This window comes from Phyllobates terribilis, unplaced genomic scaffold (genome assembly GCF_046119375.1).
Source record: "Phyllobates terribilis strain yellow unplaced genomic scaffold, ASM4611937v1 Scaffold_8__6_contigs__length_399053987, whole genome shotgun sequence".
Lineage (NCBI taxonomy): Eukaryota > Metazoa > Chordata > Amphibia > Anura > Dendrobatidae > Phyllobates > Phyllobates terribilis.
In genome coordinates this window covers 147,298,004-147,322,367 of record NW_027362768.1, presented here as the reverse complement: position 1 = coordinate 147,322,367, position 24,364 = coordinate 147,298,004, and the positions used below count along the sequence as shown (strand labels likewise).

The 24,364-nt window shown below is 43.0% G+C and overlaps 1 protein-coding gene across 5 annotated transcripts in view; it reads left to right on the top strand.

Moving 5' to 3' along the window:
- The window catches only part of OSBPL9 (oxysterol binding protein like 9), a 101,049-nt gene that overhangs the window by 42,653 nt on the left and 34,032 nt on the right, over positions 1–24,364 (top strand). For 4 of the 5 annotated variants that reach the window (XM_073643485.1, XM_073643484.1, XM_073643487.1 and 1 more), the window contains 4 exons: positions 16,035–16,130; positions 18,902–18,949; positions 21,057–21,086; positions 22,782–22,832. In XM_073643485.1, the coding sequence (XP_073499586.1) occupies positions 16,035–16,130; positions 18,902–18,949; positions 21,057–21,086; positions 22,782–22,832 (225 nt within the window). Of the gene's footprint in view, positions 1–16,034; positions 16,131–18,579; positions 18,798–18,901; positions 18,950–21,056; positions 21,087–22,781; positions 22,833–24,364 lie in introns of those variants that run through there. The other variant, XM_073643488.1, reaches the window with a different exon arrangement.

The following is a 24,364-nucleotide window of genomic DNA, read 5'->3' as shown; positions in this document are numbered from 1 at the left end:
GTGATTAATTATAGAGAGAGAGAGAGATCTATCGATCACTATGACACATGTATAGACAAATGCAATCATTTCCCTGCTGCAAGTGTCCTTACAGTATACATATATACTCTGTACAGTGAATACATATCTGTTTATACAGACAGAAGAGGGCCCCTGAGCATGACTGGTATACGGGCCCTGTACAGGTAGCTCATCATACTGCTTCCCTTTATGCATCAGTGAGGGGGGGTTGCTTGCATGATGGATGCGGCCCCTGTTACTCCTGGACTCCTGGTCTTTGCTGTCTGCCCCCTCTCCCCCACCACCAGCGGCCTCTGCTTGCCTGCTCCTTCCCCCTGGCTGCCTCTGCTAGCCTGCCCCTTCCCCCCGGCGGCCTCTGCTTGCCTGCCCCTTCCCCCGGCGGCCTCTGCTTGCCTGCCCCTTCCCCCGGCGGCCTCTGCTTGCCTGCCCCTTCCCCCTGGCGGCCTCTGCTTGCCTGCCCCTTCCCCCTGGCGGCCTCTGCTTGCCTGCCCCTTCCCCCTGGCGGCCTCTGCTTGCCTGCCCCTTCCCCCGGCGGCCTCTGCTTGCCTGCCCCTTCCCCCTGGCGGCCTCTGCTTGCCTGCCCCTTCCCCCTGGCGGCCTCTGCTTGCCTGCCCCTTCCCCCGGCGTCCTCTGCTTTCCGGCCCCTAGAAGTTGTTGTTCTCTACTACCTGTGTGTCCGCGGTGTCACTTGGAAATTAAAAAGACACTAAACAAAAAGTTGATCTGATCACCGTTTGTAATGTAGCTGATTTAGAGGCTATTGTTCCCTGTTGTCAGCCACTACAGGCTAGAGAGAGACCGAATAATAGTCGTCAATGTTGGTTAGTCCATTAAAGTATCTGCCGTGCTGAATTTACGATCGGCGCCCATGAACATGAAGGTATGAAGTAACGCATTGGGGGACACCTTATGAGCGTACGGATCCCCGTTGTGCTACCCCATGCAACCAAAAGCCACCTGGGAGGTGGGGGACGGGCGCACAAGTTTTCCAGTGTTGGAGCACAGTCTTGGGCTCATTCACTCCCCCACAAGTGGCCATGACTTTTGGCCACAAGTGGCGGCGCTCCTTAGCACCGTCCCTTGAGGGGATATTCACATTAGGCAGATTTCTGTGACTGTCCCCTTTGGGGTCTTTTAGAAATCCACGTGTTTGCTGCAGAATTCACCCTGTTATATGCACATAACCGCCATCCAGCAGCAGACACCTGCGTGTCAGTATATGGTCACCGGTGATGTCACTGCACGCGGGGCCTCTGGTGGCGTCCAGATCTGCCGTGCGTAGCGGTATGGAGCTGCTCCCAGATCTTCAGGCCTGATCGAGGCAGCGTTCTGCTGGTGTAATATTTCTGCCTCTGAGCTGCAGTCATGGGGCTGTGAAAGGGGAAGTGATCCGGCATTTATCAGTTCTTTATGTTTGGACTCGCTGATCAGAGCAAGTGACGTGTGTCAGATAGGACCTGGGTCTGTCACCTCCCAGGGTGGGGAGACATTACGGGCTCTCATATACCACCCAAAGTACTTATAGCAGTACATGGATATAGAAGTATTGCATCACATACACTGTATGAATAAAGTATGTACCCCCTCCACATTACACTCCAGGAGCCTCTCTGACCGCCCATCCTACATCCATAGACATTAATATGGAGTCGCCCCTCTGCAGATATAACAGCTCCCGCTCTCCTGGGAAGACTTTATACAAGAGTTCGGAGGGGTCTGTAGGAATTTTTGCCTTTGTTCAGAAGAGCATTTGTGGGGTCAGATACTGATGTTGGGGGGGAGGCCAGGATCACAATCTCCATTATAAGTGTTGGATGGGGCGGAGGGCCTCTCATGTTCTTCCCCTCCATGTCTGTATGGACCTTCTGCACTGGACACAGTCATAGGGAGCAGAGAAGCGCCTTCCCCAAACTGTTCCCACAAAGATGGAAGCTACAATTGTCCAAAATGTCTTGTGCTGAAGGATGAAGATTTCCCTTTACTGCAACGAAGGGACGCAGACCATCTCCTGGTGTTACCCCTCCTCCAGCAAACTGTACAGCGGGCACAATGCAGTCAGGGGGTAATGTTCTGCTGGATTCACCAAACCCAGACTCCTCCATCAGACGCCAGATAGAGAAGTGTGATCCGTCACTGCACAGAACACATCTCCTCCAGAGTCCAGTGGTGGTGGCTTTACACCACTCCATCCGACGCTCCTCATTGTGCTTGGTGATGTAAGGCTGCCGGCAGCTGCTAGGCCATGAAGCTCCCAGCGGGGGCGCAGCATTTGTGCCGATGTTATACCAGAGGAGGTCTGGACTCTGCAGTTATGGGGTCAGCAGAGCGGTGGTGACTTTTCTTCCCCCTGCTCCCCTGCTCCTCAGCACTCGGCCCCCCGCTCTGTAACCTTACAGGGTCTTCACTTCGTGGCTGAGTTGCTGCGGCTCCACTTCTTAGTAATATCACTCACAGGTGATGGAGGAAGAAATGTCATGAACGGACTTGTTATCCCGGTGACTCCTATTACAGGACCGCGCTGGTATCTGTGAGCTCTGCACCACCGGCCGTTCTTTCACATGTTGGTACAGGCTGACGGCACGGCGGGGGGCCGGAGGTTATACACTGAAGGCAGGGGGGTCGGATGTTATACACTGGGGGGGGCGAGGGGCTGCATGTTATACACTGGGGAGCAAGGGGCCGCATGTTATACACCAGTGCAATTGGACTGAATGTACACTCTAAATTCAATCACGTACCAATAGTTTTCTCCATATACTGTGTGTCGGACTAGAGCACACACTCCAAATTATGACAAATCTTGATTCTTGTTATATATTAGTTATGTAATATTAGTACATAGTATATGAACTCCATAAAACCATAGAAGGAAATCGCAGGGTGTCAGTGTAAGAACTATTCACCGTCACATAGAAACAAGTTAGCAAAGAACAGACACAACACAATATAAATGACTCATAAAACAAACAGCAAAAACAACGATCATTGTTATTGCTGTGGGAGATTGCTTCATCTTTCTTCGCTCCTGTTGCAATGAACGAGACCTTAATGCACTTGTGCAGTGCAACTACATAAAATAATGTACAATTTCTGTGAAAATCTAACACCAGAGCTGTCTGAGGATGTCTGATCTGCTGGAAAGTGTGCAATGGCAGATCCCCATCTAAATAGTGCAGGTCTCGCTGCCTGGTTCCCAGAGCACTTCACAAATTAATAAATAGGAATTCTCTTCTTCTCTCGCTCCTTGCCAGTCTTGGTACAGCCCGGCACCCTATCGTGTGTTTGTATGTATTTTTTTGTATTTAGTTTTCTGATTTTTCTCAAATTTAAATCAAAATGTCTTGGTTTCCTCATCTGAGCCTGGATGTTGGTAGTATTAGTACAGTTTAATTACATTAGTGATATGTGGGAAAGTAAGTAATGCTCGACCAATATGTGGAAGTAAACAATGTCCGACCAACATGTTGAAGTAAACAATACCCGACCAATGTGTGGAAGTAAACATTGTCCGATCAATGCATGGAAGTAAACAATGTCCGACAGATGCGTGAATGTAAATAATGCCAGATCGATGCATTAAAGTAAACAGTGCCCGGCCAATGAGTGAAAGTAAACAATGTCTACAAACTCAATGCTCTGCCATTGTCTTGGGTAAACCAGTTCTGTGGAGTCAGTAAGCCAAACATCCAACTCCCTCATACATGGCTCATGTTTAAGTGATAAATTTATTGTAGCACAGATTAATCTCAGCTAAAAGACTAGACCCTTAGATCAGGAATAGGACAGACATTTATAGGACATTTCATAACTTTCCCAAATTATTATGAAAAAATATTCCCCACAAACTGCATTGAACTACTGTACCCAATTTATTATATATTTTAGGAGTCGGAGTTGGTCCATTTTATACCGACTCCACCAAAATGGGCTCCGACTCCACAGCCCTGAGGTAAACTATGCCTGACCAATTCCACTCCCTCTGTTGTTTTTACATTTGCAGTTGTGTACTTTTTCATGAACTTGTATGAACATTTTTGTTCAGAATAGTCACTATTTTTTTTTTCAGACACAAAACTTTTTCCACTAAATAATTTGATCAAATTGCTTTTTTTTGCCAAAAATGTTTTATGGTTCCACATATGGCTTGGATAGTGGAGGCCAGGCTGAACTTTGGGATCCTGAAGAATACAGCAAAAAACGCAATAAGAAAAGCAGCAAAAAAAGCCATCAAAACATGCTTTTTGGCTGCATCCTTTTTTTTTTTTTTTTTTCTTTTACATCCAAGAGATCAGGTTTTGGCTGCAGACAAAAGCAGCAAAAAAGCAACGTGTGAACATAGCCTTAGTGTTATTCTGTTGAAACCCCGTAGCCATTAGCTGTAATCTGTGGGGAAAAGGACAGTAAGGGTTTGATTTCTCTGTAGGGCCACCAGTAGAGAAATTCAGTATTACATAGTGCCTCTTTCTATCAATGTGTTTTCTGTGCAGTACAGGACAGTACAGATCCTCAGGGGGTAAAGACCCTCCATGTGGCTGCTCTCCACTTAGGCTAAGAGATGAGGGTCCTGAACGGATGTTAAATCGGGGATTGTACAAATTATCAAATGTCCTATCTTTCTGCAGGTTACAGGGGGGCAATGTTCATGTGAGCTGCACTTTCCATGCTGAGTGCAGCCAGCAGAGGATCCATAAATGTTCTTGTATTGTTGTGTAGGAATTTGGTTGTCACATTGCAGTCATGTTCTGTCTGCTCAAACAATGTGTATGTTTGTGCACCTTTTGCTTGAGTAAACCTTTCGAGGTGAGCGCCACTTTGATTTATTTAACAAAACAGGATGTGGAAAAAATGGACCGTACCCTCAGTGCTTGTGCACACAGCTCTGTGGTGTCCGAGTCTAGTCTCAAATGACTGGTTTGCAAAAATGTTCCCTTGTAGCGGGTATAGGACTAAAAAGTGCATTTTCAGAGGAGGCATAGTACCGAGCGTTTATGCTTCTCTACTCTACCCCTGTAGCAGGAACATGAGAAGTGTCCGGCTGCCCTTATACCGTGGGGAAAATAAGTATTTGATACACTACCGATTAACAAGTTTTCCCACCTACACAGAATGGAGAGGTCTGTAATTTTTATCATCGATACGCTTCACCTGTGAGAGACGGAATGTAAAAAAAAATCCAGAAAATCACATTGTATGATTTTTAAATAATTACTTTGCATTTTATTCCATGAAATAAATATTGAATACAATAGAAAAACATAACTTTACTATTTGGTACAGAAAGTTTTGTTTGCAATTAGAGGTCAGACGTTTCCTGTAGTTCTTGACCAGGTTTTCACACACTGCAGCAGGGATTTTGGCCCACTCCTCCATACAGATATTCTCCAGATCTTTCAGGTTTCGGGGCTGTTGCTGGGCAACATTGAGATTCAGCTCCCTCCAAAGATTTTGTATTGGGTTCAGGCCTGTAGACTGGCTAGGCCACTCCAGATCCTTTGAAATGCTACTTACGGAGCCACTTCTTTGTTGCCCGGGTCATTGTCATGCTGGAAGACCCAGCCATAACCCATCTTCAATGCTCTTACTAGGGGGAAAGAGGCTGTTGGCCAAAATCTCGCAATACATGACCTCATCCATCCTTCCTTCAATACAGTGAAGTCGTCCTGTCCCCTTTGCAGAAAAGCACCCCCAAAGTATGATGTTTCCTCCACCATGTTTCACGGTTGGGACGGTGTTCTTGGGGTTGTACTCGTCCTTATTCTTCCTCCAAACATGGCCAGTGGAGTTGGTACCAAAAAATTCTATTTTGGTCTCATCTGACCTTTATGACCTTCTCCCATGCCTCCTCTGGATGATTCAGATGGTCATTGGCGAACTTCAAATGGGCCTGGACATGTGCTGGCGTGAGCAGGGAGACCTTGCTTGCCCTGCAGGATTTTAATCCATGACGGCGTAGTTTGTTACTAATGGTACTGTTTGAGACTGTGGTCCCAGCTCTCTTCAGGTCATTGACCAGGTCCTCCCGTGTAGTTCTGGGCTGATTCCTGACCTTTCTCAGAATCATTCTTACCCCAAGAGGCGAGATCTTGCATGGAGCCCCAGACGGAGGACGATTGACAGTCATCTTGTGTTTCTTCCATTTTCTAATAATTGTGCCAACAGTTGTCGTCTTCTCACCAAGCTGCTCGCCTATTGTCCTGAAGCCCATCCCAGCCTTGTGCAGGTCTACAATTTTTGACCTTTCGTGTCCTTAGACAGCGCTTTGGTCTTGGCCATAGTGGATAGGTTGGAGTATGATTGATTGATTGTGTGGACAGGTGTCTTTTCTACAGGTAACGAGTTCAAACAGGTGCAATTAATACAGGTAATGAGTGCAGAGTAGGAGGGCTTCTTAAAGGAAAACTAACAGGTCTGTGAGAGCCAGAATTCTTGCTGGTTGGTGGCTGATCAAATACTTATTTCATGCAATAAAATGCAAATTAATTTTTTAAAAATCATACAATGTGATTTTCTGAGTTTTTATCTTTAGATTCTGTCTCTCACAGTTGAAGTGACCTGTGATAAAAAATACAGACCTCTCCATTCTTTGTAGGTGGGAAAACTGGCAAAATCTGCAGTGTATCGAATACTTATTTTCCCCACTGTACATACATGTTAGATTATCAGCAGACTCCACCAACTTCCATCTGGACCAGGGTGGGTCACATTGGGTTTTTACCCTAAAATATAGGCGGCTGCCTCTGTTTAGCATATACATCACAAGTTACGTGGGAGGATTCAATGTGAACATGACCTAACCTGTGTAGCATAAAGTGGGTCTTCCGGTCCTAAGATATCGATGACTTATTTGGGTCATGTAGTGGCCGCTCCCATTCACTTGAATGAGAGTTTATCTGAAGTAACCAGGAGAGGCCACTACACCGTGAACATGGCTCCATTTACTGTTGATATCCGGCCGCCGGCGAAGGATACGTCTTAAATATATCAAATTTGGAAAGATTCTTTTTAGAGTTGAAATGTTGCTCTGGGGCTTCACTAATGTCGAATAATATATATAATTTTTTTTTTTTCTGTACCATTGACATTGAGTTGGAGTTTGTAACACTGGCAAAAGGACATTGCGTCCAGCAATCCATGGCATTTTAACAAATTGCCAATTATCATTACAATTATAGATTTGAGCAGCACGTAGGGGACTGGCACCGGACCAGAACGCCAGTGTGAAGCAAATATGATTTTGTTTTTTTTCTGAGACGTTTCGAGTGGAAAATGGGGACTTTCTGTGCCGCAGCCTGCCTTCTGCTTTTAACCACCTAGTCTTATGATCACAATAATACTGTTTAGCTGGGATTTTCAAAAGTTGTCCAAGAAGCCATTGTATTCCATATGACTGGTATTTCTAGTATTAACATGACATTTGCTGAATTAGAAAATGCGATCTTGGACCTTTCCCACGTCCATTATAGAGTCTGTTCACACTGTTTGCAGCGTGCTTTGGAAGTATACGCTGGGATGATGCGGAGCTTTTGCAGCACATGCGCCCATCGCAGTGTGAATGCGATCTCAGGGTGCATTTACACTGCCTGATTGGCAGACTATCATGGATAATCACTTTTACCAACTAGCAAAACGCTTGCTTAAAAAACAAGCAAACAAAAAAAAAAAATCGTCCTTCTCGGCAGCACATCATCCTGTGTAAACAGGACATGTGCTGTCAAGGACAATGACAGCCTGTGCACACAAAACGATCTATCAGCTGCAGTTTTTTGCTTGTTGCAGCCTCCCTAAACAGGCTAATAAATGTCCACTTCTATGTAGCCGATCGGCGGTGGGATTTTATGGCAGTGGGTCCACCAGCGAATGAATACGAGCCTTTAAGCATATTCATTAAGCATAGATTTCTGCTTTTAATATTGTAGTTGTGCTGTATATTTGTATGCGCCCCATCGCTCTGCTCATTGTCTATGGGACTGCTAGAAATAACCCAGCGCTGTACTTGCCTAGGTCCAGCAGTAACAGACAGTGAACGGCGCGGGGCTGGGCATGCTCGGCCACGGCCAAACTAGAGAAGGGCACTTCAGAGCCCTGGTCTCTGGATTGGAGGGATCCGCAAGTTATTAAAGAGAACCTGTAACTTGTGCTGCCAAAACTATGGGTGGGTACCTGTCAATCAACTAGCGCCGCGTGGGGAGAAACCGCCCCCATGTCGGAATAGTTAGGGCTTTCCTTATAGTCCTCGGTCATCTCTTCAGACGGTTTCTGAAAGGAAGCAGGATCTGATTCATGGTGCCCACCATCAGTGTTGGACTGGGGTGCCAAGGGCCCACCAGTAACCAACTCCAGGACCCCACTTTTCAGCCACATGCTAATGTGACATTATTCTCGATCACAAATTTTTATATCAGTGACCAAAGTAGATTCGTAAATGAACAAGATGCTCCTTTGTCTGTACATCTTTTTTTCTTATTTTTGTAGTAAGGAATTGAAAACTAAAGGTTTAATTTTGTTTTCTCCCTACATTCCCAGTGGCTTCCGTCGCCCCTGCTCTCATACCGCGCTGATGAATATAAGGGTCTTATCTCTTAATCTTTCTTACGTTATTTTTTCCACCAATCCGTGGCTCCTGTCGGAGAGATCTCCCAGCTGTCCCACATTTCCTCGCTCGCATCCACAAGCCAAGCAGCTTTGCAGCAATAACGCCCCCCTCCCTTCCTTCATATGGATGGATTGCAGCACAGTACATGGTTTGCAGGCCATAAAGAGAGCGGCGTGTCCTTAGGAGCGGAGTCATATACAGTGTGAGACAGGGCACACAGACCACCTCATGTAATATTTATCAGCTACTAATAGCAGCAGCGGCTTACAAAGGAAAGCTTGGGATTTATAGTATTTCTAATAATATGCAAGCATTATTTTCGTCCACAGAGCATTTATTAGCTGTTTTTGGGGAGAAATTTTAAAGCCAAAACTGCTAATTTCCTCAATTCTTTGCAGAAATGTATGTGTATGTATGTATGTATGTATGTATGTATATATATATATTACAGTACAGACCAAAAGTTTGGAGACACCTTCTCATTTAAAGAAATTTCTGTATTTTCATGACTGTGAAAATTGTACATTCACACTGAAGGCATCAAAACTATGAATTAACACATGTGGAATTATATACTTAACAAAAAAGTGTGAAACAACTGAAAATATGTCTTATATTCTAGGTTCTTCAAAGTAGCCACGTTTTGCTTTGATGACTGCTTTGCACACTCTTGGCATTCTCTTGATGAGCTTCAAGAGGTAGTCACCGGAAATGGTTTTCACTTCACAGGTGTGCCCTGTCAGGTTTAATAAGTGGGATTTCTTGCCTTATAAATGGGGTTGGGACCATCAGTTGTGTTGTGCAGAAGTCTGGTGGATACACAGCTGATAGTCCTACTGAATAGACTGTTAGCTGCTTTTTTCTTGCCATACTACAAATTCTAAGTAAAGAAAAACGAGTGGCCATCATTACTTTAAGAAATGAAGGTCAGTCAGTGTGAAAAATTGGGAAAACTTTGAAAGTGTCCCCAAGTGCAGTTGCAAAAACCATCAAGCGCTACAAAGAAACTAGCTCACATGAGGACCGCCCCAGGAGAGGAAGACCAAGAGTCACCTCTGCTTCTGAGGATAAGTTTATCCGAGTCACCAGCCTCAGAAATCGCAGGTTAACAGCAGCTCAGATTAGAGACCAGGTCAATGCCACACAGAGTTCTAGCAGCAGACACATCTCTACAACAACTGTTAAGAGGAGACTTTGTGCAGCAGGCCTTCATGGTAAAATAGCTGCTAGGAAACCACTGCTAAGGACAGGCAACAAGCAGAAGTGACTTGTTTGGGCTAAAGAACACAAGGAATGGACATTAGACCAGTGGAAATCTGTGCTTTGGTCTGATGAGTCCAAATTTGAGATCTTTGGTTCCAACCACCGTGTCTTTGTGCGACGCAGAAAAGGTGAACGGATGGACTCTACATGCCTGGTTCCCACTGTGAAGCATGGAGGAGGAGGTGTGATGGTGTGGGGGTGCTTAGCTGGTGACACTGTTGGGGATTTATTCAAAATTGAAGGCATACTGAACCAGCATGGCTACCACAGCATCTTGCAGCGGCATGCTATTCCATCCGGTTTGCGTTTAGTTGGACCATCATTTATTTTTCAACAGGACAATGACCCCAAACACACCTCCAGGCTGTGTAAGGGTTATTTGACCAAGAAGGAGAGTGATGGGGTGCTACGCCAGATGACCTGGCCTCCACAGTCACCAGACCTGAACCCAATCGAGATGGTTTGGGGTGAGCTGGACCGCAGAGTGAAGGCAAAAGGGCCAACAAGTGCTAAGCATCTCTGGGAACTCCTTCAAGATTGTTGGAAGACCATTTCCGGTGACTACCTCTTGAAGCTCATCAAGAGAATGCCAAGAGTGTGCAAAGCAGTCATCAAAGCAAAAGGTGGCTACTTTGAAGAACCTAGAATATAAGACATATTTTCAGTTGTTTCACACTTTTTTGTTAAGTATATAATTCCACATGTGTTAATTCATAGTTTTGATGCCTTCAGTGTGAATGTACAATTTTCATAGTCATGAAAATACAGAAAAATCTTTAAATGAGAAGGTGTGTCCAAACTTTTGGTCTGTACTGTATGTAACATAATAGAGCAGATACTTGCCTTCCCCTAGTCAGGCCCTGGCTCACTCTCTTTGCTCAGATCAGTATTTTGGCTGTCATGTTGACAGAGCGTTTCACCTCTGCAGTCAATCACTGATCTCAGCGGCTCGTACTATCTATATCGCTGACACTGTTATGCACCAGACACCCCTTTACATCCAGACATTAATCATACGCAGCCAGAGAGTTCATGAGCCATTAAAGTAGTTCATGAAACACCTTTAATCCTGGTTTGACATTTTTTATCTGGTCACAAATCCTGCCATGTCTGCTCTGCTCACTTTGTGCCACGTGGTATTACTGCCTGTGTCATGGTCGGCAGATGAAGACACTCTGCTGTCATCCTGGACAGGAGCGGCTGTGTATCGCTTCCATCTAAAGTGCTTATGCACACAGAACGTTATGTCTTTCCTAAGCCTAAGGCCTAAAGAATTGGAGAGGTGGCAGCAAGATTCACCACACAGGAAGAGGCAAGGAAGCAGTACTACCTGTGCCTACTTCGTTTATAGGAAAAGGCAGGAAGGAAGTTGCGTTTGTGACTATATCTTCTAGGCAGAGGATATAGTGACCACTAGTCATAGAAACAGTCACCTTATTATCACTAAAGTTTTTTTTTTTATTGTAAGTGCATGTAAAGTTATATGGGTCTGATCCCCAAGTTTCAAGCTATCCCTTACACATAGGGTAGAAGATGAGTTATTGATCGCTGGGGGGCCCCATGTTCAGACACCCAGCAGTTGTGAGAATGGGGCTAGAACTCTGTCTTGAATGGAGTTAAAGGGGTCTTCCCATCTCCAAGATCCTATTCCAATATGTAGTAGGTGTAGTAGTAATAATATTATTATTATTATTAATAATAATAATAATAATAATAATAATATCAGCAAATGCCTTCAATTAGAAATGTAGTATAGTTTTTCTGATTGGCTATGTCGCTTACCCCATGTGCAGGGCATTACAGTAGCTTAGGTATCTATGGTTACGACCACTAATAGCAACTACTGGTAACTGTCACTATATGAATGGTTGTAACCACGGATACCGAAGCTACTGCAATGCCCTGCACATGGGGTAAGCAACATAAGCTATCAGGAGAACTACAAGTGCTTCTCACTAAATTAGAATATCATCAAACAGTTAATTTATTTCAGTTCTTCAATTTAAAAAGTGAAACTCCTATATTATATAGAGTCATTACAAACAGCGTGATCTATTTCAAGTGTTTATTTCTGTTAATGTTGATGATTATGGGTTACAGCCAATGAAAACACAAAAGTCATTATCTCAGTAAATTAGAATACTTTATAACAACAGCTTGGAAAATGTTTTAAAAATCCAAAATGTTGACCTCCTGATATTTTTTTTATTCCAACTACATATTGGGATAGGATCATGGAGATGGGAGTACTCTTTTAAGGTGCACTTGCTGAACCTCCGCTCCATTGTTTCTCTGCTAGATAGAATAGTAATCGGCTATTCCTGGTAATCCCATAGAGCAATGAGTAGAGCGGCTGTTGAGCATGTTCTCAGGATTGGTTGGACCCCCAACAAGTAAGTTATCGAATGGAGTGGAAGAGTGTGCATGCTTGACTTTTGCTTCATAGAGATCGGGGTCTTTACAGCCCTGTTTTTGGCACCAGTGGTCTGACGTCCAGAAATCCAGAACTTTTGCCTCTTCTATGGATAGAGGATATCTGTACAATTTGGAATATAATGTAGAGGAAGAGTTTTTCTTACACTTTCCGACCAGGGTGGTGCTTTAGTAAATCCCCTTTTATTTTATTATGGGGTGTGTGCGTTTGTTTTCTTCACTCTCCCGTGTTTCTCCTTCTACCGTCCAGGAGTGCAGATTACGGCCGCTTCTGAGGCTTTGCTATTAAGCTCTTAGAAGGTAAGCGATTACTTTTTGGCACAGACCTCACACAGATATTACACAAATACCTTATTCATCCCTCCGCTCCTACCCTGCTGACTTTGGCAGCCACAGCTGATGTTCTATTCAGCGCTCCTGCTTAGCTGATTTGGGAGGTAAAGGGTTAACCGGTCCATATAACGAGCCCCCTTCTTATTTACAGCTCAACCCTTCTCCTCCACCCCGGCCACAATAGCTGTACACAAAGTTCAGACTGCGCAGCACAACTTCAAAGAGAAATGCCACCGCTGCGTATAATCAGTACCGCTGCGATCAGTTATCAGTTTAGTAAGATTGCTGCCATTATTACATCCTAGTGGAGCATGTAAAAGCCATTGCTAAATAGGGTGCTCAGATATCTGGTCTACCTGGAATAAAAGGGGGCAATTGGATGTGTGTGTGTGTGTGTGTGGGGGGGTCCTCTGATCTAAAAGGTCTCGCTTACCCGGTCAGTAGATGACAACTTTTGCCAACCGGAATACTCTTTTGAGGCTATATTCACATTGCATTTACTTTCCAGTAACTTTTCAGAATAACCCTCATCTCTGGCTATTATATGACTCCATTTTCATCAGTTTTGCCCCTTTTCGGGCTCCATCTCTAATTTACAGTTGACTCTGAGCTAGATGTAGGTAGGTGACAATATATCCCATCACACCTCATCGACAGGAGGTTATTTTTCTCATATCAGATGCCCTTCTTGTACCCCGATTGTCTCGTCTTCAGGTTTTCTCACTTCGGCTGAACCTTTTTGTCCAGATAAGGTCGGCATTTGTATAATTTCTTTCCTTGTCTCATATTTATCTCTAGCGCTCTTGTGTTTTGCTACATTGTGACTTTGCGTCTTACCTTCACTTCTGCTATTTTGCTTTGATAACTTGGAAACGTAAGGCTATGTTCACACGTTGCGTTTTTGCTTAGTTTTTTTAATGCAAATTTTAAGCTGTTTTTTACAGTATTAGCAAAGGCTTTGATATTTCAGAAATCTCATGGACACACTTGTTTGTTTGTTTTTCCTGACTGATTTGGCAAACTGCTGCGTTTTTGCAAAATGAAACATGTCACTACATTCAGCATTTTTTTCACCCATAGAAAGCAATGAGCAAGTGCAAAAATACAGCAAAAAAAACAACCCCTGCAGGTATCAGGTTTTGCTGCATTTTTTGATGCAAAAACTTAAGTTAAATCATGTTTTTTTATGCACTAAACTTTATCAGCATGCACAAGAGACAAATGTACCTGACAAAAATGCAGCGAAACCTACTTTTTTGTTATCAGTTTCTTTACTGCCTAGAGAGCATTTTGCCAGCAGAAAATAAACGCAGCAAAAACACAACGTGTGAACATAGCCTAATTGAATTTTGAACATTGTTACAGTATATTAAAGGGGTTGTCCTTTTTCAGAAAACTTTATACCATATGTTGAGCTGTTCTGAAAAAAACCCCAAAAAACAGTGGGTATTACTTGCCCTCCCCTGGTCCAGCGCTGGCTCTCTGACGCTATTCTGGTCTTTGTGGTTTGACTGCAGCAGTGACGTCACGTCGATAGCGCTGCAGATCATCATTGGCTCTGACTGTGCTCACTGATGGGCTGCAGCGCTGTCGACTTGACATCACCTCAGTAATGTTGGAGAACACATGCTAGACCCAAAGAGGGTTAGTAATACCTTGTTTTCCAAATATCTCAACCTATGGCATAAAAGTTTCTGAAAGGAGACCACCCCTTTAAGGTGGCGCTAAAGATGGTGATTTTTGTACTGGGCATTTAAACAAGTTCAAACTTACATTATTTAGCTTGTTTTATGGTTTTGCGTGATTTTATAGATGTAACCCTGCCATTTAGGCAGGATCAGTTGGCATTTGTGGCACAGTACATGCCCGGCCCCGTGGTGGCTCTTTCTTGCCAGCTTACTGGATGAGACCTGTGGTGCTATCAGCTGTCATCGTAAACCCCTCTGTGCAGCGTCAGGGCTTATTCCTGTGTAAGCACGGTCCCTACAGGTCGCTCTGTGCGTACATACAACAAGGCTTAGGTGCTTAGTAGCCCGTATGGGTGTCGTCTCTGAGAATAGCTGCGTTCGCTTTGTAATGGGAGGATATAGCGCTTTTTCTTCTTCCAAGAGCTGGCAGAGCAGCCGTCTGGAGCGGCGCCCCCCTCCCTATGTGAGATACGTGGCATAAGACAGTCATCCTGCCCTTTTAGAGATGACACAGAAATGAGGACGCTGTAAATTGGAGGTCGGTGAAGGAGAGAATAAATTCTATTTCTGTTACTTTACTCTTTTTCCTATTTTACGCCTCTTTTATATTTGCAGCTTTTCTCGCTGGTTTATTTTCCAATGCATTACTTTAGGCTCAATAAAAAGTATTTTGTTGCCCTACTGGTTACACCCAGAGCTGTGTACACCGCGCGCTCCGCTGCAGGCAGAATACTAGATTGATCTGTCTACAGTATCCTGTGTCCGTACACCTTCTTTTGGGACTTTTTTTTTTTTTTCTTTTTCTTTTTTCTCTTACATTCAGACACGGAGCCTCGCCGCATTGTTTGGCTTGTTCTCCTTGATGAGAGCATCGTGGTTCTCGTATACGTTTCACGCTAAAGCCTCATTAGAGCGGCGGAGCTGTAATCTTCAGTGTCAGTAACGCTCGCAGGCTTCTGTCTGGTTATCCTCCTTGTGACCGCGGCTCTGAGCTTCAGACACTAATTTCACAGTAGTTTTATTTTTATTTTTAATATAATAATAGGAGAAGCCGAGTACATATAGGCATAAAAACAATATAGCTTTATTAGATACCAGATATAAAAGTAGCCACTGGAAGTGGCAGCATAGAATAGATAATAGATTACAAAGTACAGCACATAGTAATATGTATACAAAGTATATATACTAGACAAAATTCCCTCAAAGTGGAGGAAGAGGAGAAGGTAAGCACAAAAAATAGTAGAAATAGCAGACACCATACATATGCACAAGTCTGTACAGGTGCACAGGTAAGTATACAGTGTCAATATAAATACAGAGTGTTGCTTACCAAGCACAAGTGTAGATAAAAGTAATAGACAGGCCAAGGGCCAGGAGAACTAGAAGTACCAAGTGGCCCAAATAGAGCCTCTTTGAGGGAATTTTGTCTAGTATATATACTTTGTATACATATTACTATGTGCTGTACTTTGTAATCTATTATCTATTCTATGCTGCCACTTCCAGTGGCTACTTTTATATCTGGTATCTAATAAAGCTATATTGTTTTTATGCCTATATGTACTCGGCTTCTCCTATTATTATATCTAATGTTGAGTAGGCTTGTGGTAACTATTAGCCATGTACTTCCCAATTGGCATTTTGCCACGACTATATAAAATATGAAGGCCTTTTTGTGTATATTATTTTTATTTTTGCAGGGTGTGGAGTCTGGATTCGTTCCGAGCGTTCAGGACTTCGATAAGAAGCTTGCCGAGTCAGACGCTTATCTTCAGATCTTAATAGATCAGATAAAGGTAAGGAAACTCCGCAGATACTGGACTTTTTTCTTTTTTATGTCTTTCTCCTTCCATATTGTACTGGATTGGTATTGGGAATGGCCCAAACTGATAACTTCTGGCCTCGATCAACCCTTAGGAGCTTTAAACCTAGAAATTAACATTTAAAGGGACCTGACAGCTGTAGGATGCTGCCCGTATGATGTCAGCCATGTATACGCTGCGGCATTTCAGAGAAAAAAATACTTTAAAACCGCACAGGTGAGTAATTGAAAAAGTGGGTCCCACGAAAGTTTCTACCCGCCTGCTTTCAATGACTGACAGGTCTCTCCCTACACATGCATGCAGGGAGAGACCCGTCACTCGAGGGGAGCTGGCGGGGAGAATCCACCATTTTTCAAAGCATGTTTTTCCCTGAAACACCGCAAACATACCTGGCTGAAATCATCCAGCCAGTGCCTGATGCATGCCGCCCAATCATTTCTATCATTCTATCAGTTTAAGCACTGCCTCTTTAGCCAAAGGGGTGGGACTTGGCTGTCTGTTTATTGTCTTTTATTACAAAATAGACTTTTTTTTTCTGTTGTCGATTTTGATTTACTGATGTTTCCTGTAACTATAACATCCAAGGCCCCTTCAAGGAAATTGCCTGTCAGTTTTTCCATCTGGTCTGTTTTAGGGTTAATACTGTAACACTTGGTATCTTGGGTACATAGCCCTTTTCTTTTAGGCTGCTTATTTTCAGCATGGAAAGTTTGTTTTTTTGTGTGTAAGAAAACCAAAAATATATAAACTAAACTCATTACAAAGGAAAAAAATACAACTCATGCATTTGGTGACATTGCTGCAGTTCTGTCTCTCGCGCTCTCTTGCTCACTCTCTTTTGCGCTCTCTTGCTCACTCTCTTTTGCGCTCTCTTGCTCACTCTTTTTTGCGCTCTCTTGCTCACTCTCTTTTTTGCGCTCTCTTGCTCACTCTCTTTTTTGCGCTCTCTTGCTCACTCTCTTTCTGCGCTCGCTTTTTCTTGCGCTCCCTCCGGACTTCCCCCAGAACTTCGATCATTGCAACTGACTTCTGGGGAAAGTCTGTGTTTCGGGTTCGCCCATCTCTACTGTCTAGTAGTGCTATGGTAAAAGATGCACAGATACAGACCCAAACATCCTTACAGACCAGGGATAGGAGATTGGAAGAAGTACCAAATAAGGTTGTTCAGAGTGCTGGGAGGACATGTAGCAAAGAAAGTGTTGGGTACTAAAGACGCTCTGCCGCATCATGCAACTCCATGCTCTTCTGTTCGGTGACTCTTAACAGTGTGTGACCATAGGTAGGAAATTGGTCAAATGACTTGTGCTACACGGCTATATATACAATAAGAGGAGGTGTGGGAGTTCATTGTCTACATAAGGTTAATTGATCCTTCTGCATTGCGTTTCCCAGCTTCTCTCCCAATATGTCGGGAGTATAGCAGTCACTACAATAACTCGCCCTCTGCATCTCTTATCCCGAGGTCCGCTCCCTGCAGACATCCGGTTACTGGCAGTATTTTATCCCTTTTCTTTCACGTACACGAGGACATGACTGATGGGTTATGGACCAGGACTATGTCCGCACGTAACACTTTACAGCTCTTTTCCAGGTTACATCACGAGGTCGGATTCCAGGTGTATTTGGAGAAGCTGCAGCTCGTCAATTCAGCATTTCGTGGGGGGGAAGGGAAGCAAAAATGCAAATATTAAATGCATCGACTTTCCTGACAACACTCTGTTTTTTTCTGCAGAAAAAAAAAACACCATATGTGAACATACCCTTACTCTACTGATTAGACCTAGAGGTGTACGGGAACTTGCAAGCAAAGCTCTATGGGGAGAACAAAAAAAAATTCTAATTTAGTTTATATCATCCAAAGCAGCCAACTCCTAGAAAAAGAAAGTACTCTAAGAAGGATTCCTCTTCTTTAGTTTAAAAAAAATAAATAAATAATAATAATAAAAAAAAATAATTATAATGGTACTGGTGGGGGTATAGACAGTGCTCCCCTGTTGCAACAGCAGCAAAATTTATTGCAATGTTTAAAGGGTTAAAAGGCTGGGACTTTGTGGGGCTGTCCATCACAGCTGTCCTGCGGCTTCTCCCTGCGCATTCACAGTAGCATACATTGTGCTGCAAGTGGTTAAAAATAATCCGGCTATAAGCAGACATTAGTTTCGGGAGTCACCCGTGAGTAGTGGTAAAATCGCAGCATTACCACAGCTTGCATCATCGCACATAGAAAGGTAAAATGCGGATCTATGATCGCTCTGTCCATAGTATAGTACCGGGATCCACAGAAAGTCAGTCCTTCGTGTATTGCGTGGTTATTTGATCCTTGCTCATTATTAGGCGCAGGACCCCTTTAATTGGCGGTGACTGGTGTATGTGCTAATGTATAAAGGTCACTTCCTGCTGCGGAGCCTCTTGTGTAATTATTAGACATACCTTTGTTAGGGGCAGAGCTGATTGCCACTCTTGCATGTCAATGATCCTTCTTCTGTCGCCCTGCTAAATACTCCTTTCTCAGCCGTCCACCCTGCGTATTCTCAGGCTGCTGCCATTTCACTCTCTGTATGATCTAGACAAGCGGCGAGGGGAGAAATACAGATTTCTGCGTCACTGTCACCTCTGAGGGACGGCTCCAGCTTTCTCCTTGTGTGTTTTCTTGCTCTTTAGTTTATTTTATTTTTTACTATGACTTTTTTCTGTATTTCATTTCTTCTTTTATGACATTGTGGATACTTTTTTTTGCCTTTTAGGTGTTTGATGACAAAATCCAAAACTGCAAAGATGATGAACAGAGAAAGGTCAGTGGTGATTTTCCATTATAAATATATACATGGTGCATTTGTTTTTTTTTGTTTTTTTATAAAGTCATTTTCTTTTTTGTCCTTATAGTATTTGACTCTTTTTGCAGCAAATGTATGAATGTTGTGCAAAATCAAAAATGCTCTTTATGTTGTTTTTTGGGGGGTTTTTTAGTTCTCTTTTAGATGTAAAAAGTTGCATGTCCCTAAATTTGCCCAAAAATTGCAAGCATGCATAACCTTATTCCAGAGGGAGGGTCACTGGAGTACATTTTCACAAAAATTTAGAGACTTTAAAAATATACAAAAAAAAAAGTGGTCATCGATGGATTGGCCGCAAACATCTGGAAAACAAAAACTGTGCAGCAAAAATAGCAAACGCATATAAAGTAGACTACAAAAAAAACCAGTTGCGCGTTAATAGAAGAATTTAATGCAAATCAAAAAATGGGTGAAAATAATCTAGGACTGGGGGAAAAAAAAATGTGCAAATGCAGTAATAAATCAAGGCCAAAAAGTGAGAGTGCAGCTCAGGCACAGGAGCTTAGGATGGTAATAAGGATTCCTACTTTCCCTGCACATGCTCAACCTTGTATACGTTGGTATACAAAGGTTTGTTTTTTTTTTTTTTACTGTCGAAATGTGTATGAATCCAGATCGTTTCATCAGATGATACATTATGACAGTTTTCCCCTAGATGCACCATATAGTGCCATATGGAACCACGCTACTTGTACAGCCTTCCCATGGCACCATGCGCAACTATTTTTTCCTATAAGGCCTTTTTCCCATAAGCAGAAGTGCTCCAAGTTTTTTTTTTTTTTGTTTTGTTTTTATGAAAGTGTCTGCTCTAAAATTTTATTTATTTTTTTTTTCATGTGTTTCCCTTTTCCATTTTTCTAATTCTTCTTTTTTTTTCATTAATTTGTGGTGCAGATGTTGTTGTTTTTTTTTTTGTTTGTTTTGTTTAAGAACAGAAACGATGCAATTCTGTTCATAAAAAAAAGTAGACAAAAAAAATACACCATTTTTACATGCAGATTTTCAGGTGACAGATGCACTAAAGCAGGGTTCCCCAACGCCAGTCCTCAAGACCCACCAACAGGTCATATTTTCAGGATTTCCTTAGTATTACACGGGTGATAATTGCATCTTCTGCACAGGCAATAATTCCATCACCTGTGCAATACTAAGGAAATCCTGAAAGCATGATCTGTTGGGGGGCCTTGAGGGCTGGCGTTGGGGAACCCTACAATAAAGAACACACAGTGGGCATGAGTTTTGACGCACATCCACTTTGCTTGAACTGTTAGGGCTAATTCAGATGTCAGTATTTTCTACGTATAAGAAAAACGCATCGATGCGTTTGGACCATCTTCTCCGTTCTGCCAGTATGTAAAAATTGGACCACACTTGAATGTCGTCTGGGTGCAGTCTGTTTGTTTTGTTTTTTTTACACACCCATAGACTTGCATTGCTGATTTTGATCAGACATGTCTCCGATATTCTCCACGGATCACTTGGTTCTAGGAGAAAACCTGACATTTGCACAGCACAATATCATAGATACAAGTGCTATGAGTTCCATGCAAAAAAAAGCATGACCTAACAAAATTTAGAACTGAAACAATTGAGTGCAAAATCACTAAAAAGTGTTTGGTCATTTTGGTCGCACAACTTGCTGCAATCCCCTATGGTGATAATAGATCACTTTAGAGGGCAGTTCTTCTGCAGCTTCTCTCTGCTGGGGGTAGTAGTAATCTCTTATCTACACTGGGCATTTATATTGCCAGGCTGTTATGTATATCGCTGTAAGGAGGCTTCTGCTCATCCTAAGGGAATTTACTGGTAAATGATCTGCAGCTGTTCTCTGCATGCAGGATATTCCCGAGGGATCGGTTATGTATTAATTAGCCCGGATCCTGGCATCAGGAGACACCCGCAGCTTCTCGTCCCAATCATCGCCTCCCATTCAATCACATATGTTGTATTCCTCTGTGCAGATAATTGCTCTGCTTACATCTCAAACATAGGCGATTGGAAATAATCATTTTTATTTGTGGATAATCTTGCTGTATTTTTTTTTATTATTCCTTTATTTATGCAGAAAATTGAAAACCTCAAGGATACCACATGTGTAAGTTATTCATGTCTTTCTTCTAACCCTTCTAGTGCTCTCTGTATAGGTTTTAGAACATTATCGCTACGAGAAAAAAACCAAAAGTTTTTGCAAAGACTACAGTATACTTATTGCAAAAGATTTTTATTGATGGATATCGTGTATGTATATATGTATATATATATATATATATATATATATATATATATATATATATATATATATATATATATATATATATATATATATATATATATATATATATATATATATATATATATATATATATAAGAGGTAAAAAATAGAGATGGTTCAAATTGTTTTGCAGGGATCCATCGTCTACGTCAGTAATCTGTGGCCGCTAGATGGAAGCGCCTCCTACCTGCCGGCATCCATGGCTCCTCTCTTGATTAGTAAGCCTGAACCAGTGTAATGGGCATGTGACGTTGCACAAGGCCAACTAATCAAAAGAAGAGCCACAGATGCCGGCAAGTAAGAGGCGCTTCTCAATACTTCCCTTTAGCGGCTGCTGGACAAGGGTCTTGAGAATTGATTCGCACTAGGTAACCCCATTTTTGGGATCGATGGGAGTCCCAACAATTAGACACCCAATAGATTTTCCTATAGTGATTGTTTGTTTTGTAGGAGACCCTTTTAGGTAAACTCCACATGTGCTGTTATTTATGCCAACCTGTGTTCTCAGGGTCAGTCCCGGCCATCTTGATAGGATTTGTTTTATCTGTTTTATACTTCTAGAAGGGATTTATTATCTTGTGCGGCACATTTTCACTTCCTATCTGCAGCTCCTGGACTCCTGTGGATGACTGCAGCCAGGAAGGCTTAGGCTGCGTTCACACATTGCGTATTTCCCTGCGTTTTTTTTTACGCTGCGTATTTTCCTGCTTTTTTTACCTGCGTTTTTTTAAGCAGGTAAAAAAAGCACCTCTATTCACACACTGCGTAAAAAAGCGCAGCAAAAAACGCAGTGTGGAAATGAAGGGTGACATGTGTACTGTCTATGTCCTGTGTGTCTATGTGTCGTGTGTGTGTCCCTAGCAGTGTATGTACAGACTATGGATACTCACCTACCCGATGAGAGACGCATCTGCTCCGTCCCGCTCTTGCAGCATCTGCCGTGAAGCGATCAGCTGACTGTCATGTGACCGGCTTGTAATCAGCTGACCGGAAGCCGGTTACAAGCCGGTTAGCTAACAGCTGATCGGCTCACCGGCAGATGCTGGAAGCGCGGGATTGGAGCGGACCGGACCGGATGCCTCTCCCCTGACATCGGGTAGGTGAGTATCCATCCTGCGCCCCCGTAAAAAAGCGATGGAATTACGCAGTGTGTGAACACCGCTGCGTAATTCCATCACTTATAATGGGCACAATAGAGAGAAAGCGCAGGACGCAGCTGCGCAAAGAATTGACATGCCAATTCTTTACGCAGCTGTTCTTTCCCGCTGCGTAAAATTACACAGTGTCTGAACGGCAAAGTGAATTTCCCATTCACTTTGCTGGCAGACACAAAGCACATTGTGTATTTTCAAAAAGCGCACGCAAAAAAGCGCGCGAAAATACGCAATGTGTGAACGCAGCCTTACCATTAAATAACACAAGGTTACTGAGAGAGCGTAGCTATAATCGAGCGTAGTGAGAGGACAAGCGTGACACCGCTGTACCATCACCCTAATGGAAATGTATTTGTTTTTCTAGAGCATGGTAGAATCCATTAAACACTGCATCGTGTTACTGCAGATTGCAAAGGTAAGTTGTCACATGCCTGTCTTCATTTTTATGAGTGTGATGATTGTTGTCAAACATGACGCTTGTAGATCAGTTTATTTTTTTTGTTGGTAAAGCATTGAAGATTTGACCATGCTGTGGCATTCAATTACTTAGAAATTGTATTTTTACTTATTTAGTAAGTATAAAACTACTATCTAATAGTATTCTGCCAGCACTATAGAAGCTGGAACTTCCTTTCCCTAACTTCCCAGCATGCATCTCTTCTGCTATTGTCCAGTGGCTTGCCTGCCACAAACTGAAAGCCTGCCTCTCTTTTATGCCTGTACACAGCGTGAAAGACATTTGATTAGTAGCAGAGCAACAAAGGACCCCCACACACACACTTCCTGTAGAGAAACCCACCCCCTTCTTCGTCTTTTTCTTCGTGTTAGTCTTCTTCATGCTCTTCATATTGTTCTTCTTCTTCGTCTTTGTAGTGTTTTTCTTCTAATTCGTCTTTGTAGTGTGTTTTTCTTTCTTCGTCTTCTTGTCTTTGTAGTGTTTTTCTTCTTTCTTCTTCTTCGTCTTTCTAATGTTTTTCTTCTTCTTAGTCTTTGTAATGTTTTTCTTCTTCGTCCTTGTAGTGTTTTTTTCTTTCTTCGTCTTTAATGTTTTTCTACTTCTTCTTTGTAATGTTTTTCTTCTTCTTCTTAGTCTTTGTAGTGTTTTTCTTCTTCTTCTTAGTCTTTGTAGTGTTTTTCTTTTACTTTTTGGTGGGTTTATGCAGCTGAGCCCTCTCCATATACAGTGGGTGCCGGCTGTATTATACAGTAAGAACCTGCCTTGAACTGCAATTACCATGATTGCTGCAACGTTTCCCCTTAGCTGCCAATCACTAACAGTAACATCAGTGGGACCCGCGGTGTGCTGCGCTCCTGACCTAGCTCTGTACACCTCCAGCCGTTACATGACTTGCATGTACATCAAATGTCGCAAAAGGGTTTAGAAAAAGTGTCTAGGGGCCGCTGCATACAAGTAGTAGAAGGGTTACTGAGAAAATGCTCCTCTATTATGAACTACACAGAAGGACGTGACGTCAGATGTCATATTTCGGGCTGTCATTGCACGTCCCCTTTAATGTTCTACTGATAGAAGCAGGATTTCCAGTTTAAGCATCAGATGTAAGCGAAGGATTGCAGCTCTCCATCTTCTTGTTACGACGGCATTATTTATCTTCCTGTTTGGTTGCACAATGTGGAAATATTGTGTCCATGCAGGGGCTTGAGAAGTCCCCGCAGCTTAATCCCCCGGTGATTATATCTGCCCATAACATGCGTTAATCGCAGCGGGGGTCTTGCCTGTGCACTCTGGTAATGAATCCTCCTAATCTGTATGAAATCTCCATCTCTTCTGACAGCAGCGTCCGTCTCCATTGTAGCTCATCCCGCCTACATGTATTGTTGTGTTTCCCGCACCATTTATAATGGTCACTGTAATATCGGGGAACGTGTGCGATACCGGCAGGCGGTGCTCCTGGTCATACTAGTCTGAGCTCTGCGCTTCTTACTTGT